The sequence below is a fragment of the Parambassis ranga genome, chromosome 16, assembly GCF_900634625.1.
Source record: "Parambassis ranga chromosome 16, fParRan2.1, whole genome shotgun sequence".
In the NCBI taxonomy this organism is placed as follows: Eukaryota; Metazoa; Chordata; class Actinopteri; family Ambassidae; genus Parambassis; species Parambassis ranga.
This window is the reverse complement of record NC_041036.1, coordinates 15,052,103-15,070,092: the sequence shown is the minus strand read 5'-3', so window position 1 is coordinate 15,070,092 and position 17,990 is coordinate 15,052,103. Positions and strand designations below refer to the sequence as shown.

At 41.8% G+C, this 17,990-nt stretch overlaps 1 protein-coding gene across 2 annotated transcripts in view; it reads left to right on the top strand.

Moving 5' to 3' along the window:
- The window catches only part of kcnn3 (potassium intermediate/small conductance calcium-activated channel, subfamily N, member 3), a 42,526-nt gene that overhangs the window by 19,162 nt on the left and 5,374 nt on the right, over positions 1–17,990 (top strand). For both annotated transcript variants that reach the window (XM_028426223.1, XM_028426224.1), the window contains exons 4-7: positions 6,196–6,492; positions 7,474–7,595; positions 9,772–9,913; positions 14,410–14,520. In XM_028426223.1, the coding sequence (XP_028282024.1) occupies positions 6,196–6,492; positions 7,474–7,595; positions 9,772–9,913; positions 14,410–14,520 (672 nt within the window). The remainder of the gene's footprint in view (positions 1–6,195; positions 6,493–7,473; positions 7,596–9,771; positions 9,914–14,409; positions 14,521–17,990) is intronic.

The following is a 17,990-nucleotide window of genomic DNA, read 5'->3' as shown; positions in this document are numbered from 1 at the left end:
AGATCGTACCATTTTAAAGTCTCTTTAATTTGTTTTATCAGAACTACATCAGAATTATTGCTTTGTGACACAAAACCTGGGAAACTAGAACACCTTTACATTTGATGGGCTGGTGTCAGTCCATCTTTTGACCTTTTTGTGTTGTTTTCTAGCTGACTGAGGAAATAATGAAACTTCCATGTTGGGGTAAATAAGGGCCCAGGCTGACATTTTTGCCCTGGGGACAGACATGACACAAAACAGTGTGTGCGTGTGTGTGTGTCATCATTCTGGCGTTACGCTGAAAAGTGACAGGGAAAAGAGACGAGGAGCTGACGTGAGAAATGTTTGATTTAAAGCAAGAACATTTCAGTTTTGTGCTCAGTCAGCTGTGCCTCGCTGGGTGTGTTTTTTTGTGTAAACATTAGAATCCTGGCCAAAAAAAGACAAACTTTAAATAAAAGCTGCTGGTGTTGGAACTTTTATTAGTTTATGTGCATTTTGGATTAAAGCAGGGAAGTACAAATCAGCCACCAAACATCCTCCAACAGTTATATTGGCTGTTAAAATACCCAAATGTTTTATTTTCACACTCATCAATCATGTTCCAACATTTAACAAAGATGGCTTCTGATTCTTACCAAATTCTCTCTCTTATGTTCTTGTGATTGTTCTCGCATTGAACAAATAAACATCAGAAATATTATAAAAATGAAAAATTTGAGGGTTTTACTGATCTGCAGGACAGATGGCCTATATCTATAAATATCAGCCTTTATCATTCCATATATTTATATTGGCTTTTAGAACTAATCGTCAAAGTGTTGCAATAAACTAAATAGAAATCTAGGCCACTTTTTGCTCTTCTCTTGGATTCCCTCACTGGAGGAAAATAACCTCTCTGTGTCCCGATAGTGTCTTGGCAAAAATGTGCAGTTCTCAAGTGCCTGTTCAGTCGGCTATTGGTGATGTGTCACGTCTGGTATTTGCAGCTTTGCTCTGTGATTTGCATAAAAGCAGTGGATTGGACTGTGAGTGCAGGCCATCAGACCCTGCTGGCTGTGGCGTGGTAAAAAAAAGTTATGACATTTAATCTGAAAGCAGTCTAGAATAAACAACTTAAGCTCTTAAAAGAACAGTTTGTTCCTACAAATGTGCTTCTACTCGCGTAGATGTGTGCAGTTTATGTATAAAGAATCATAACACTCTTCACCTTAGGTAAAGTCAGCTTTGAAAACAGCAAACACTTTCATGGTGGAATATCACATTGAATGAAATATACATCTGCTTTAATGACTACATTCAACCCAAAGGTTGTTTTGTGCTGCCTTCACTGCGGACTGACGTCACACTTGATGGGTCATAGCTGCCCGTAGTTGCTCACAAGATGCTGCTTGGTTCAAACTATTGTTGGTACTGCTACAACTGTGTATTGTAAAAAGAAAAAACTCAATGTCTATCATGCATGTACAATGGTAGGTGTATTCAAGACACCAAAGGAAAAGTGTGCTTTCTTTTGTTTACACCTATAGATGATAAAGAAGGGGTTAATGATAGAGAGTATGTCATTTGTGCTCATATTCACGTCATATTTATATTGTATCATCTGAAGGAATCTGGGTTTGTTTTTTGTAGCTAACACAACAGCTAAGTAATATTAGAAAAATGTATTTATGCCCATTGCCTGAACTGATTCCACAAACATGCACGAATTGTAAAATTATAGGTGAACATGTAGTTAGTATTTGATGAGGAATTATTATGACTGACATAAACTCAGGAGACGCTTTTAGAGTGCTGCGATTGACTTTGCAACCACATGCCATTAGTCTGAGTTAACAGTGAGCCCCATTGGCTGAGATTGGTCAGAAATAATGGTGGCTGAGGATTGGAATGCCGTTGGTCTTGCTAATGATGAATCAAGAAAAAACTCCCACAAAGATGCCTTTTATTATGAATCACACTTTCCAAGTGGCCTTTAGGCTAATCTTAAACATGATTCAAAAGGCCAAAACCAGACTGGGTTGAATATTTTGCTTTAAAAACTATTAAAGAATAATATTTTGGAAGCTTACACCTTATCTGTCCTTTTACATGTTGCACCCAGGGACATCCACATGCACTTTCCATGTATTTGAAATGTTCTGGTCTATTGAGTGACTCACTAACATGCCTGCTCACCAGTTGCCATCCCTGTCTTTCCTTTAGAACACACACACACACTTTTGCATACCCAGCAACAAAAAAAACATATAACTCTCAAAAACGAACTGATTCATTTTAGCTGATAAACTTGAAATAAGTACAGACGTGAAAGGCAAAAAATTGAGTTGTTGAATTGAATCAAACAGGAACTTGAGGAGAGGTGTAAGAATGGGATGTTTCTCCAGTCCATTAGTGCACTTTAAGCATTAGTGAACTGTGTTATTCAGTTACTTTTGCAGAATTTTCAGAAGCAGTCCATTGATCAAGAAGACACCAGCTTGGCACTCACAGCCACTCAAAAGCAGGGAGGATGGCATTAGGATAATAAAGCGAGCGCTAGTCTTCCAAAAAGGGCTGCAGTCCTAAGTTGTCTAATACTTGGACAGTCACTTTATGATGTCATGTTCTGCATAATGTACATCCGCCCTGGGAACTATAATGGAAGGGGAAGTAAGAGGGATGTAAACCACAGCGTCCACTTTAGACGCTCAACATGAAAGAAGCATTTCACCCACATATTTCCAAGAAATGTTAATTTATCAGATGCCATTTGTGTCTCACTAGCCTCTGGCAATTTTTAGTAACACAGTGCATCTCTCATAATTGCACTGAATGGAGGAAATTCCTGGTCTCTAGACACCACCAGTGGAATCCTTCTTTTTCTCTCCTTGTTTCTGTTTTTAGACTTTCTAGTGGCAAAGTAGGCAGAATCACACATGCACACACTGCATACGTGAACCTGTCCTCATATCTCACACTTTTCCAACACTTCCTTTTCACTTGGATGAACCCTCTCCCCCTTCTTTTCCTCTCTCGTCTGCGTAGAAACAGCCACAGGGGTGTTCCCTCAGAGCTGCAATTACAGTCAGGGAAAGCGTGTTATCCTCTCTGAATATTCACATATATCACGGTACGGTGTGTGAAGATGTGCTTCTGTGTGTGTGTGTGTCTGTTTGGCTCGCCCCACTTATTTTCTGCCTGTTCCAGGGATTTCCATGCTGTAGGACCCAGACATTCCCCAGAGTTGCGACGCTGCGTGTGAAAGTATGTGTAGTGTTCTCTCCGTCAGCGTCTCCCTCAGTGATTAGGCCTGTCTCTGTCCCAGACTGAGGTTTAGTCTTTGCCTCCTTAATGAGACTATGGGGCTCCATCTACCTCTTTTTCAGAGTGGGTGCTGCATTTGACAGGGCTGTCTGGATGTGTGCATGAACATAGGAGTGTGTGCATGTGTGCAGAATTATCCCTGCATGTCTTCCTTGCTGAGTCTGGCCAGCGCTGTGTCTGGTTCCGTGATGAGAGACATCTGCAATCAGAGATTTAACACTATTACAAAGGTACGATGGCCTCGGGGGAACCAGAAGGGGTCATGGCATGGATAGATGGATGGCTCGACGAAGAAAGATGGAAGGGTCACAAACCCAGAGATTGATGCTCGAGGGTGAAAAGTGTCCTCTCAGACCTCACACCTTCACCTGTGTAGAGTGCTGTCATTTTCACACATTTCTACTTTTTGTGTTTTTCCACTGTTCGCTGTTTGTTTTTTCTCTCTCTTACTCTGCCCTCCTTCTGTCTTATCTGCTTTCCATTGCCTTCTCTCGCCCCCTGCCCTCTGCACTAGGATGCCACAGTTTGTTAAAATTATGGGACATATTTATTTTTCCTCTGTGATCGTGTTCCTATCCCCCCCTATGGGCTTGTTCTTTATGACCAATTTAACTGTTTTCTCATCTTCCCTATCTTTTTATCACCTGATGGCTCACAAACACACACATACAGTAAATAAGCAACCGCTACCTTTCCCCTCCCTTCTGTCCTGGTCATGTAGGGGCAGTGCCACTCACTCACCGCCATTGACAGATTACTTTCCTAATGGAATTTAATTATTTATCCCTTCCTCGTGGCGATTTAGCCAGGAAAAGACCAACAGCAGGAGTGTGCAGGAGGACAGGGCAGGGGGAGCGGAGGGGAGGGTGCAGAGAAAAGACGAAGGCAGAGGCGCTCATTTCCTCCTGTGGCAAGAAACTGGATCACCTCGGTTTTGATTTGGAGAAATGTCATTCAGTGAGAGAGGGGAAATAGGCACACACACACCGGGAGAACAAAAATGAATGATGACTGGGTTTGTGGACAGAAAGTATTCAGTTTTTATGAAACTATTGGTGCGTAGCAAACACACAGAAACAGGACACAGCAATGACACACACTAACATGCACTCCATTCCTAACCCTAACCTAAGACAGAACATGAGTCACAACTCTGAAATGCAATAATTTAGGCTTTTTGGTGAGTCCCCATAATGTGAAAGTGTAAAACAATTTTTGTCACCAAAATGTGAGTAATCGCACACACGCACAAACCTCACCAATGAACATGAGTGTTAGACAACCTGTCTGTATTTTTCTCCCTGTACCTCTTCACTTGCTGTCACACACACACTCACACACACCTCCCTCTTTTTTCTTGTATCTTCTTTTCCTCCTTGTCTTTTCCTCTCTCCCTCTCCCTCTCTCTCTCTCTCTCTCTCTCTCACTGGGGATCCTAATTAAGCTTGGCTGCTCTTTGATGTTGTCGCCTTGGCAACAGTCACCATGACGAGGCTGGGTCTGCACACTCTCAAACTCGCTCAGGCATACACAAATATACACAAGTACAGTATACACACACACACACATGCTCTCTGAAATCATTAAAGAATCCAGCCAGCGTTTGACCCTTGGCTCAAATGATAGCTTACACAATGACTCAGGTGTGTGTGTGTAGGCCATGTATGTGTCTATGCATGTGCACATGTAGGCAACATGTGTGCGACACCAGAACAAGGAAAACACACTCACCCTGCTGTGCCTGATATAGATAATGATAAATTCCCAGTGTGTGTGTGTGTGTGTGTGTCCGTACGAGGCTAAAGCAAGTGGCAGAGCTTCAGTCACGGCAGTGACCAGTGGGCTATGACACTAAGCTGTCATGCCTGCTCGCTCCGACGTTTGACCCGTTGTTGTATTTGTTTTGTTTTCCTGAATAAATGTTTGTGTGGGCTAAAAGCCCTTGAGATGAATCATGTGGTAGAGAGCGATTGTTAGCACTGGCTGTTTCTCCGGGCAGTGCAGCATCTGGTAAACTCAGCTGATTTACAGCAGGGAGTTCCTCTTTCTCTCCCTGTGCCACGACCTTTCTGTTTCTCTCTCTCTCTTTAACCTTTTCGGTCTGCAGCAAAAATCTCCTGTCAGGGTGGTTTAGTTTACAATCGGTTCTCAACATGCCTCAGAGAGAACTGCACAATGTGTAATTTTCTTCAAACATCAAAAAAGAGGGAGCCTTTTTGCAGTGCCCTCCTTTCCCTGATATTCCCTCGCTACTATCTTTATCTCTTCATTTCCTCTGCACTTCATCCATCTCCTTCCACCGCCCTCTCCTCTCATCAGCCCCACCGCCAGCGCCTCCCTCACCCTCAGCTCCTGTCAGCACCGTCTGGAGGAGGGCGCCTTGTAATGAAACCTGCTCTTACCACTTCCTTATAACGACGGCTTTGGTGACAATATCAAGTGTAACCACAGCAATTACAAACACTGAACATCAACATACATAGAGAGAAAACTGCAATTAAAGTAATATAGTTGGGCACATGCCCATGAGGCTGGCAGCAATAGCAGCGTAGTGGCCTTTATTTAAAAAAACAATATTTTGATTGTGATAATTAGAACCCTGTTTTGCTTAAGAGCTACTGCTGCTCCAGATGACTCAGCATCTTAGGTTTAATTTTAGTACGGCAGGAATTGCAGGTTATATGAAAATGAGCCAAAGCACTGTGTGGAGAGACTGAATAGATACTGATTAAATGGATGGTGTTTTACATCTCGGGAAAGCCATTTGCTCTGAATTGCTGCTGGTTTCTTTAATCATCAGATCAGTCAACTGCTCTGATGAGAGGACTGTGCCAGATCATGATGAAAAGTTTTCACAGTGACACATTAACAGAAGTGTGACTCCTCATGTCCTTCCTGTCTCTGCAGCTGTTTGTCATCGACAACGGCGCGGACGACTGGCGCATCGCCATGACGATGGAGAGGGTTCTGCTGATCGCCCTGGAGCTGCTGGTGTCTGCGGTCCATCCAGTGCCTGGGGACTTTAAGTTTCAGTGGCGGGCACGGCTGGCCTTCTCGTACGCACCTTCGCAGGCCGAGGCTGACCTGGACATGGTGCTGAGTGTGCCCATGTTCCTGCGCCTCTACCTCATCGCCAGAGTCATGCTTCTGCACAGCAAACTCTTCACCGATGCCTCCTCCAGGAGTATAGGTGCCCTAAATAAGGTCAGAAAGGTTTTGTGCTTGCAGGTGCGAGTGTGATTTTCAAAGGTTTGGCTGGAGAGGAGCAAGGGAGTTGTAAAGGCGTTAAGGTCAAGAGCTCTCTTCTCTGAAATAAATCTATGTCCGTGCTGTCCCTTCTATCCCTGGCTTCTATCTTTCTATCTCAAGTTCTTCCTGTTCCTTTTCATCTACCAGGCCAAATCCCCTTCCTCTCCTTTTTTGTTATCACTGTGCATAGAGACTTAAGCTATGGTGGATCTTTCATAATACAATATGAGATGAGAGCGTGAAATGGGAACAAGATATTGCATGCGGCTCAAATGGGCCATGAAAAGAAAGGATGAGATTGAGATTGCAGTGAGTGTGGAGAAATGTGTACAAGTCATACAATAAGTGATTGGTGCCAGGTTTGTAATGGCTTTAAATGGTAAACATTACAGTAAGATCAGGCAGTAGAGAGACCATGGAAATATGCAGACTAGGTGGATGAGAGGGGGGCGACTGGAGAGATGGAGCAGATTTAAGATGAGTAATTTAGCAGGTTGCTAGTGTATCTGCGATGGCACTCTGCTGACCCTCAGGCTACAGTGATGAAGGGAGGAGGTGAAGCTGCCATCGAAGCGCAGCTCCGATATGACAACTCATTTATCAGTTGCTTTACCCTTCCAGGGCCCAACCATCAAATGATCCATCTGCCTGAAATTGATGGTGTGCCTCTTATTGACAAATGAACCCCAGATAAAAACTACACTGAAAGAGGCCAATTACTCAGAGACACTGTGTGGCGTGACCCAAGTCAGAGGGCAAGCCCTGATCTTGACTCCAATTACAGTGGAGATTCTCTGAGTGCTGCCGCTATCAAAAGCTACTCACAAGACTAATTAGTAAAACATCAAGTGTGTGTGGGAGACAGTGTACTGGTTGAGCTCTTGAGAAAATTTGCAATACAGTATCAGCATAACTGAGTGTGTGTTTGTTCTTCAGGTCCATTTTAACACACGGTTTGTAATGAAAACCCTCATGACTATCTGCCCTGGGACGGTGCTGCTGGTCTTCAGCATCTCTCTGTGGATCATCGCTGCCTGGACCGTACGAGTGTGTGAGAGGTTAGTGCTGAAGCTGTCGTTTGTGTTCATTGTGTGTACACAAGATAGTGTTGTTGAACAGTGAGTGAACAAGAAACTCAACTGGGCAATTAAATTCAATTGGCAGGAAATGTAATCTAGGACATCTGTGCAACATAATCCGCCTTTAGACTTCAGTTTATAAAGCTTTCTCAGCAGTTATAATTTGATTCAGACAATGGAGTTGTTACTTCGTTTGTCTCTTTCATCCACACAAGAATGAAAAATGTTATCATTGATAACAAAAAGTATAACACTCTTATATTGATATAAGAGTGTTATACTTTGGACCTTCCCATTCAGACTTTCCAAGCACGACTTATTTAATTGTGTTATTTCATTCTGTAATGTAGTTTTAAGCAGCTGTAAGGACATTAATATTTAATCATCTGTCAACAGTTATACTTTCTACTGTAATATGTTCATAATTGGTGCATAAACAGGTGAATGAATAATTAATAAGTTGGTATAACATTGTTAAAATTACAGTGTAGTATGTCATGATACATTAGATTCATTTATAAATGTTGCCCTCATCACAGGCATGTCCAAACAGGACTTGCTAACATGTTTGAAGGTTTATTCTTGACCTTTGTAGTTTCTGTCTCGTAAATACAAGGCTACTATCTTCAGTTATTGTTACTACTGAAAATTGAACCCTGGGTGATAAAATAAGTTGTGGGATTTTATGGTGGGACTGTTTCTTGACTGGATGCAGTGATCCCCTGACGTCACTGTAAAAAGTTGCTAGGCAACCAACAGTAATTCCAGGAAGGCGTTGCGTAACAAAGCAAAAAGTGATCTGGATTTTGTTGCCTATTTAGACAAAGCCAAGCTGGTTGTTTGGCCCTGTTTGTATGCTAAGCTAAGCAGACAGTCTTCTTGTTGTAGCTTTTTATTAATGACACTGAAGGTAGAGTGGAAGCAGTCTGCTCCTCTAATTATAGGTGAGCAAATTAATGTAATTCCCCATTTCCGGTCACAAATACAAGGATGTAGGTTTTTTCAAATTATATTTTAAGATGCCATTATCACTGTGTGTGTGTGTGTGATCACTTGGGTTTAAAATAAACTCTCAGCTGAGTGCTGAAGGATCTTAAAACTTTGTCCTGAAGTGTTTTTCAGTGAAGTCTATGGTTAAATCACACTCGAAAGACTTTTATTCTGTGACAAAAAATATTCATCAAATACCCCGCTGGTAGGTTTTTAAGCTCCTGTCTTAAAAAGATAGTGTCTAAATGAGACTAAGCAATCAATTTGATGTCACCCTAAGAGGAGATTTTTTTACAGGGCAAATTCAAAACTGCTGGTTATGTGTACATAAAGATGTTTGCTTTATACTTCTGCTCCCCAAAATGTCATCATTGTGGAGCATCATTTACAGAGAAGAGCTGAAATATATCCCTGTTTTGTCATCTATGTTCAGTATGTGAAGAATGATAAGATATATATCTCAAACATTAGCCCACGAACATATTTCTCTCTGTTGTTACAGAGCACCGAAACTCTTAATCAAATTGTGCTGTTATATTTAAGGACTGATGATCTAATTTTATATGTTATGTAATGTGTTATTGATGCACCATCGAGTGGAGGGCAGAAAGTGACTCTCTCATCTGATGCTTTTGATCACAATCAATGAAATATGAGAAAAGTCAGCTGGTTAATGCTTGATTAAATGCATCCCTGCCCAGCTCCTGGGAAACCCTTGTTTGGTCCACATCCAATTTTAATTCATGCATTTCGTCTTCTCTCTAAATTAAATTAATTAAAGAAGGAAAAAGAATCAATATATCAATAAGGTGAAAATCTGAAACATTACAAACTCTCTCTCTTTATGCTAGAGAAAAAGGTAAATATATCCATTAATAATACTGACATCCAAGGCTAAATTTTAAGTTTTTGTAAAGAACAACTTTCACCAGGTTAGGTTGCTATGGTAACAGTGTTGCGCGTAAGGCAGGAATGATGGAGGCAGCAGAAGCAGTTATGTGGTTTGTTCTGTGTGAGGCAGAACTGCAGGACACGTGTTTTAGGTTTCTGACGCCCACATTTGCAGACAGGACCAGTGGGCCAGTTATGTTTTTGTTTTTCATTATTTATATCTTTTACTATTGACTGACTTTATCCCCTGAACACACGCTGTGTTTCCTTTTAGGTATCATGATGCCCAGGACGTGACCAGTAACTTCCTGGGAGCCATGTGGCTTATCTCCATCACCTTCTTGTCCATTGGCTACGGAGACATGGTTCCTCACACCTACTGTGGCAAAGGAGTCTGTCTGCTCACAGGCATCATGGTCAGTACACTTCCTCTCCTCCCTTCCTGTCTCACTCACTCCCCGTGGCTGTCGCTGTCCTCGCCTCGTTCAAAGGTCAGCAGATTAGAGAGCATGCTGTCATTTGCGAGAGAAATTCTGCCATTTATATAATTTGGGCAATCCTCTCTGAATTAGCCTGCATCTGTGCTTCTGTGTGTTTTGGGTGTGTAGGCGTGCAAACAAGAGCATGTTAGTGGTTTGTGTGTGAGTTTGTGCGTGTGTGTTATTCCCTTGTCTGTCCTCATTGCATAATGAAGGTCCTACCTTCCAGTGTGCCATGTCCTCCCACTCTCACTCTCACTCTCTGTCAGTTTCTCCTTTTCTTTACCACTATCTACCTCTCTATTTCTCCCTCCATCTTTTTTTCCTCTCTCTGTCCGTCTCCCCTTCCCTGAGGCCATGTGTTTATTTCTATCTACCGTCCATCTGTTAGTATCAGTGTTTAAGCTGCCGACTGCTCCTCTATTTGCTTCACTTCACAGGTGTTCCTTTCCAAATACTCCCTTCACTCTCTCTTGCTTGCTATCTGTCATTTTTTCTTCATTTCTGGCTGACTTGTTTAAATGCACATTTTAAAAATTGATCCAACTAAAGAAATGATTTAGTCATTTGATATGCACACTGCTCATGGTTTTAACACTTTAACACTGTTCTGACTGATTAGAGGAAATTGGAGTCTTTTCGTAATAGCTCTGCAAGATAAATGTCACATCAACTCAAATTAAATGTTCTAATAACTACGGTAGCTTTTCTTGATAAGGTCAACAACAGGAGAAATGCGACTGGAAAATAACGGTGCCTTAAAATACTTTTATCATAAGACATGCTGTGGTTTAGTGTTTCATGTTGCTCGCAGTGCAGTGAGTGACAGTGGACTGTGAGCAGATAAAAAGCTGATAGTCACTCCACAGTGGGTGCCCACCTGAGTTTGAGGAAAAGCTGTTTCCTTTTTATAGATTACAGACGCTCATAGACAGATTGCACATCTAGCAAGTACATTCTTAAAAATGTTTCTCAAAATGGTTTCCACACAAATAAAAGGAGGACGCTTTGATGAGCTTCTAAATTGTCTACGAATCATTTCATTATATTATTTTACCCAAAGAAATAACTCCAGTAGCATGCTTGAACTATAAATTAATGAATGTGAAGGAACAAAAACAAAAATCAAGTCAATAAGAAAGGCTGCTAAAAAAGCCTGTTTTGTATTCTATTCAGAAGATTGCATGAGTGTGTTTTGCACACCAAAGTCAGGCAACAACCATCACATTGCAACCAGTCAAGAACTGCCTTAAGATGCAGTTTAATGACTCCCGGATGATGGTTAAAAAAAATCAAGAGAACGACATAAAGAGAGCCTAAAATAACTGTCAAAATCAAACCTCCATTCATGTTTTACCTTCTGGTATGTGCACTTGCAGACTTTTGAAAATTACCAGTTAGGTTGAGACAGATGAGTCAGGAGGATTTCTCATCCCCACTCCCAAAAACCTTCATGTGTGTTCTTTCATTTTCACTGTGTCCAACCAGCCTGTGTTTGCCAGCTCACCTACTTTTCCATTGTATAGTCCATTAAATGTGTGAATAAGCACACACAGACCCCCATTTGCTGGGTGAATCATCCAATGGGTGTTTGAGATGGAGTACAACTCTTACTGTAATGCACGCACAAAGACAGACACAAAGCAGGGGGGTGGATACAGCTTGTCCCGAGCCCACTGGTACAGACTGCATCCTCCACAACACAACACTGACACAGAACTTGACATCTTAGTATGACTCCCACACATAACACACACTTTCTCCTGTCCTGTCGCACACAAACACACTCTCATTACACTCTTCAGAGTGGTCCGAGTGTTTTATTTTTGTTGTTCATCAGAGAAGGAGTGAGGATGCACTGTTACAAAGAGAGAGAGGTGCAGCTTACCGAGAGCGAGCTGGCGCAGCAGGTCGTGGAAAAACATGTGGAAGTGAAAAGAAGATAAAAAACACAAAGTCACAAAGAGAAGAGGAGGGATGGAGGGGGCAGGGGTGACAGGTTGAGGCAGAAAACAGGATGTGAGGTTTTTTTCTTGGTTGAGAATTATTGTAATGACGTTCTATAGGAGAAATTCTCAATGTTGTTACTATGACAACACATGAAGGCCAACCGTGTTGGAATATACCACTGCCCTCAGGCTCCCTGGGGGTGTGCCAGGTGTGCCTGTGTACATGTGTGGTCGTGTGTTGTTGCAGGTGGGTGAGCGGTGCTAGAGTATGACAAATACCACAAATTGTGTAAATACATGGAGGTATTATTTTTATTGTTTTGTAAACAGATGACAGATGTAAAACAAGCTATTGTAGATGGCTTTAACTGTTTTAAATGGAATTGCCTGGTGTGATAAATGAGAGTGTAGTTCCACACATACACACATATGCAGCATAAATCTAAAAACTAGCATTTCTGGCCATTCTGATCCCTGAGAGCATAATTTGCAAATTGGCCAAAGAAGTTAAATACATAAAATTATTGATTTCTTCAGTAAGAAGTTACTGTACTAAGCAGGACAATACACACATTTTTAAGTTTATGACAACTGCAGCACTTTATGTTCTGCTACGATGACTTCATTATAAGGTTTTTTATGCTGTTTCTACACTGCATATAAATGCTAATTGGGGGTGTGTTTTTCGATCAGGTTGAAGGCATGCAGAATTGCTACAATTTCACACCTTTTTTTCTGCCTCTAAGTGCACACTAATGGGGCAAATTAATGTTTCAATGCGTTGAACTTACCTCTTCACTGTGTGTGCCTGCTGACCTGTTTAGAAAACTACTTCTTCCACATTTTACCTGGAGTGCGTGGATGTTGCACAGAAAACACAGATGGGTGATTCCCCCATTTTTCTGACAGCGAAGGTAGACGGCTGGCGCTGTTACTGGAGGAAGTGAGGGAAACACCCTGGCGCATGAAACAAATCACAGCAGCACAGCCATCATCAGCCGTGTCACTCTGTGGAGATTGCACAGGGAACCCTGCTGGAATCAAATGGATGCAGGCGTATATACAAACAAACTCTCATACACACACACACACTCACGCAAAGCCTGCCCCTGACGAGCCAATCAGCCCCCTACTGTTTCTGACCGAGGAGGACAATTTTCAGACTCATAGACACAGTTGTTATTGTACACACACTGTGCTGTACATATTGTACTGTTCACTCGCTGAGTTTTCTTTTCCCCATAGCGCAGACATGTATGAATGCTTTAAGGGTTTTCCATTGGCCCTCATCATATTTTATTCATAGTTTTTGAATAAACACAAATAGAGTGGATGAGTGTATAGACGTGGGCACTAATGCCTGTTTGTGCGTTACATTTCACTGAAGCCAGCCAAAGTTATTTTTGGCAAACCTGTCTTGTCGTTGGAGAGTGTGCACGAATGAATCTTGGCTATTACCTACATGCTCCCTCGCTCTCAAACTCACTATGTTTCTCTTCATATATCTCTTTTATGCTTTCTCACTTTGTGTGTGATGCACACACTCAAAACCAGGAACACTCTTTACATTTTCATTAAACACTCTTAATCTTAATTCATTACTTATCAGGAGATATGTGACCTCATTAACATTACTTTCTTCTCCATCTTTCTCTCCTCCTATTCTATCCACACACCCCTGCCTCATGCTTTCCTCCTGCCCTCCATGTTTCCTTCCTTTCCCATTTATATTTACTCATAGCTCTTCACTCTCTTTATCTTCTCCTCCCTTCTCCCTTTTTCTCTCCTATAGGTGCCTGCCCCTTCAGAGGAACCTGTGAGCACTCAACAGCCCCATTGAAAACAGTGTCTAATCTGAAAGTTAATTAAGTCTGTCTTCCTCCCTGTGTTCCTGCTCCTCTTCTCCTCTCAAGCATGTCTTTCTGGTTGAGAGACTTCTGTCACTCTTTCCCAAATGAATTTGCCGTATGTCCCATGTGGGTTGAGCTGGAATACAGACAAAACTGGTCTGTGTTTTACACTTTTACACATCCTGCAGGCCTCAAGCCTTCAGTGACAGGAAAAGACTGACACCATGTAATTCAGATTGACAGCATCTAATTAAATGAAATTAGGTGGTGTCAGTCATTGATGTTTTTTAATCTATAAGGGGCATTTTTTTTAGCTACATATAGAGGCGATATAGAAGGAATCTCACACCAGATGGATTGCATGTGAAAATAGACTTGGCTTCCCTCTCGACATGAGGAAATGTGGATCTGGAACAGAGCTATCCCTCCTAATCCTCTCCTCTCTCCCATTCACTTCTCCTTCTGTCATTCGACTCACTTCCTCATATTTGTCCTTGCTCCCTTCAATCATCGGAGCTAATTCCCCATCCAAAAGCCACCGATTTAGTTCAGTTCCTCCTCTGTACTGACTGACTTGGTACTCTGTTTTCTCCTCCTTCCCTCCTCCCTGTCTCTCTCTCTCTCTCTCTCTCAGGGTGCGGGATGTACAGCTCTGGTGGTTGCCGTGGTAGCCAGGAAGCTGGAGCTGACTAAGGCCGAGAAACACGTACACAACTTCATGATGGACACGCAACTCACCAAGAGGGTGTGTAGGCTTGTGTGGAGTCAGTGGTGTGAATGAGTATGTTTTACAGAAGTGAAGCAAAACTCTCAGTTCTTACAGAGCTGCAGCTGTAATCTATAAAAGTGCAGTTTTTATGTGTCTTTGTTCTTTAGGGGGCTTTGCGCTGTGTTTTAGGATTTCTTTGGGGTTCAGAGTCCGGCTAAACGACTTGTTTTTTCACTGCTACTCCTTCGCCCTCCCCGTCTCCTACATCACACCATCACCCTGTATTGTTGTGACAAAGTGCCATGTTATTTGAGTGAGTGAAGGCAATAAAAGGTCATCTCTATCTCGCTCACTCTGTTCTGCTCTCTCACTTAGTGTCTCTCTCCCTCTCTCTCTCTTTCTTTTTGTTCCATCTCCGATCTTTTTCCTCCCACATGACCATCCCTCCACCTCCCCTCTTCTCTGACATTTGTCTCTCTTACAGTAAATCCTTTTCTCTCTATCTATCACCTTCGCTCCCTTGCTCTCTCCTTTTCATCCCCCCTCCCCGCCTCCTTCACTCTATCTTTCACTTCCTCCCCTCCTCCGGTCCTTTTCAATTTTTCATACAGTTGAAAGACCCAAGTTTTAAAAATAGCTCCCATATCAAATATGTAGGGTACATTATGGCAGCAGGGTTATCTTGGTGACTGAATGGCGTACAGTGATCAATAAATGTGGATAAAGTATCGACAAAGGAGATGAACACACTGTAATGGAACCAGGCTCTCACCTCATCTTCCTGCTGTCTCCAGTCAGGTCAGCCAGAGTCTGTTTTCACAAGATGTTGTAACAGCCTTAACCACCTGCTACTTGACTGTGTGTTTGTGTAAGTGTTTGTATATATATATATTATTTATAATCTGACCATTCAAAGCCTAGGGTCCCAGCATTTTCTGCTGCAATATGTATATGGATATACAGTATAATTTGGGCCACTGTAATTATTTATTTCTCCAGAGGACTGTGATTATGGAATTCAGATTTTAGAGTCGGAAAAATGTCAGGACACATTATTGCTGTTATTGCTGTACATAAACTGTCCTGTCCTGCACATATTTATATTCCCCAGCGGAAGTCCCACAGACTAAAAGGGTGTTGCAGGCCATTGGTTGCCTGAATTTTTACTGCAGTTGAATGACAAGTATGATCAAATCAGTCTGTAAGCCAACTCTGGGATAAGAAGTGGTGACTAAACTCCAACTGCCATCTTTTCTTGATTATACACTTTGTTGTTGAACACCTGCTGTGTTCACGCTTCAGTGATGATAGAGTGATGGTGTTTGATCAGTTAATTCGGATCCACTTGTCGTACTTTATATCCACCCTTGCCTCTGGTAATCAAACAAATGTTTTTGAAATGCTTTTATGTTAAATACTGGCAGTATTCAGTTTGTATTAACTGCAGCAATTAAGGTGATCAAAACAAATAGCTGAAATGTGTGGTGAACCTCTCTCTCCAGTACCCCCAACAGGTTGACATCTTTTGCTTGTTAACTTTATTTACAATTCACACCTGTCAGTGTTAGCTTCTTATTGCGATAAGGTGCTGACCATAGTAAATATTGTTGATATCATCATATGCAGAATGTACAATAATTATTACAAGTTCATGATAAGGAAAGCATTTAGCTCAAGCACAGCCTCACCATGCTTTAGATGCCTAGATTATTGTTCTGGTAGATCTTTTTCAGAAATCCCTTTCTAAATGGATATTAATGATACCTTCTCAAACCAGTAAATCACACTCTTAACAAAGGCACTCATCGAGTGAGTGAGGTGTCATACAGCAGTTTCATTCAACAATGCAGCATGCTGCTTGGTGACATTTGCTTCAAAGGGTCTTCAGTTTATGCAGTGGTAATTGTCTCCTGCCCTCTATTACTGAGAGACCAATGATTGAAGCTGTTGTATCCACATTGATTTACATGGCTGGGGCAATTCTCTGCCACATCATCGTAACAAGAGAATACAGTCAGTCAAAGCTTTATAATGAATAATGCAACAATAGATTCTACATCCTGCCATCATCACATGTGCACGCACACACGGATAGACAAGCGCACACACAGGCTTTCTACCTCAGTGAAATGCTGTCTCTTTCCCTTTGAAGGATTAACAAGAATGTCAATTAAATGCCAAAGAGAGTGAGGCCCCTAGCTGATCTGAATAAGGGTGTGGTTGTCTACCAGTATCAAAATGAGCTATACCCCTATATTTAGCAGACAGTGGAAAAATAACTTTTCCTTAGACATCTATGTACCAAACAGATGTTTTTAGTTAAAATGTGTGTGGTACATTTTTGACGCTTTCTGACATATACTTCAAAAAATATTTTCACTTTGCATCACTTGAGTGTTCTCCGCTTTCATCCTCGGATCAGACTTTTAACATCGGCCGTCAGGAACCAAGCTGAAATCTCAAAATCTTGTGTAGTGCAGATAGGGTGCTGAGGTCTTATCAGAGAGGAGGATGTGCTTAAGAAACATCATTCAAAGTTTGGTGTGCAGGGTTAATTTTCATGCAGGGTTCAGTGAAGCAGACTCTCGGTGCTTTGATAGGATTAACAAAACATTAATTAAATAACAGTTAACACAGTCCCAGAGTAGACCATGTGAGTGAGGTGTCAAGTATTGGTGCTTGATGTCAGGGCATGTTTTCTTGATGTTGAAGGTGTGTTTAAAAGGCCGAAGTAATGCTTAATTCAGAGCACTGCTGGAAGCCTATCTGGTCAGGAACATCCACAGAGCTCAGTCACCACTGATAAAGACAGGCTTTCTGCAGGCTGCAGTCAGTGCAGCAGTGGCTCCTTCCTTTTGATGGTACAACGGTGTCAATTAAATTGAACCAATAAGCCAATTCAGTGAAGTAAATGGCCGACTGTGTCTGAGGTCAGTGCTTTCAATTCAGGCTTTTTAAATGTAAAGTTAAAGATGTTAAGTCTTTCTATAAATTTGCACTCTAAATGTGTGTTCTGCTGCCACGCTGGACCATCAGTTAATTCAGAGCACTTTTAGAAGTCCCTGTGGCATATTCAGTGCTTCGTCCTCTCTGAATATTCAGAGTGCACTCTGGGAGGTGCAGCAGTGCCTCCCAATGTTTACACCACTAGCCAAATGGGAGCAATCTAACCCCCGAAGATTCCTACTAAGCTAGCTTCCACTCCACACAGTAAAAATAACTCTTCTTTCTGCGGGCCAGATGGATCATTATTAGTGCAGACATATTGTGACAGTGGCAAATGATTAATTTGACACTTTGTGATTTTTTTTTTGTTTTTTTCCAGTTGACCCTGTGTGTGCACTTCCTTTCATTTGTGTCTAGAAATTATCCACCAGTATGATTCAATTATGATTTTAATCATAATTAAACATTGCGTGACATTTTATTCATATGTTTGACCTTTGAATTGAACATCCTTCTGCTTTTGCATGGGAGACATTGTCCTTTCGCATGAATGTGCTGCT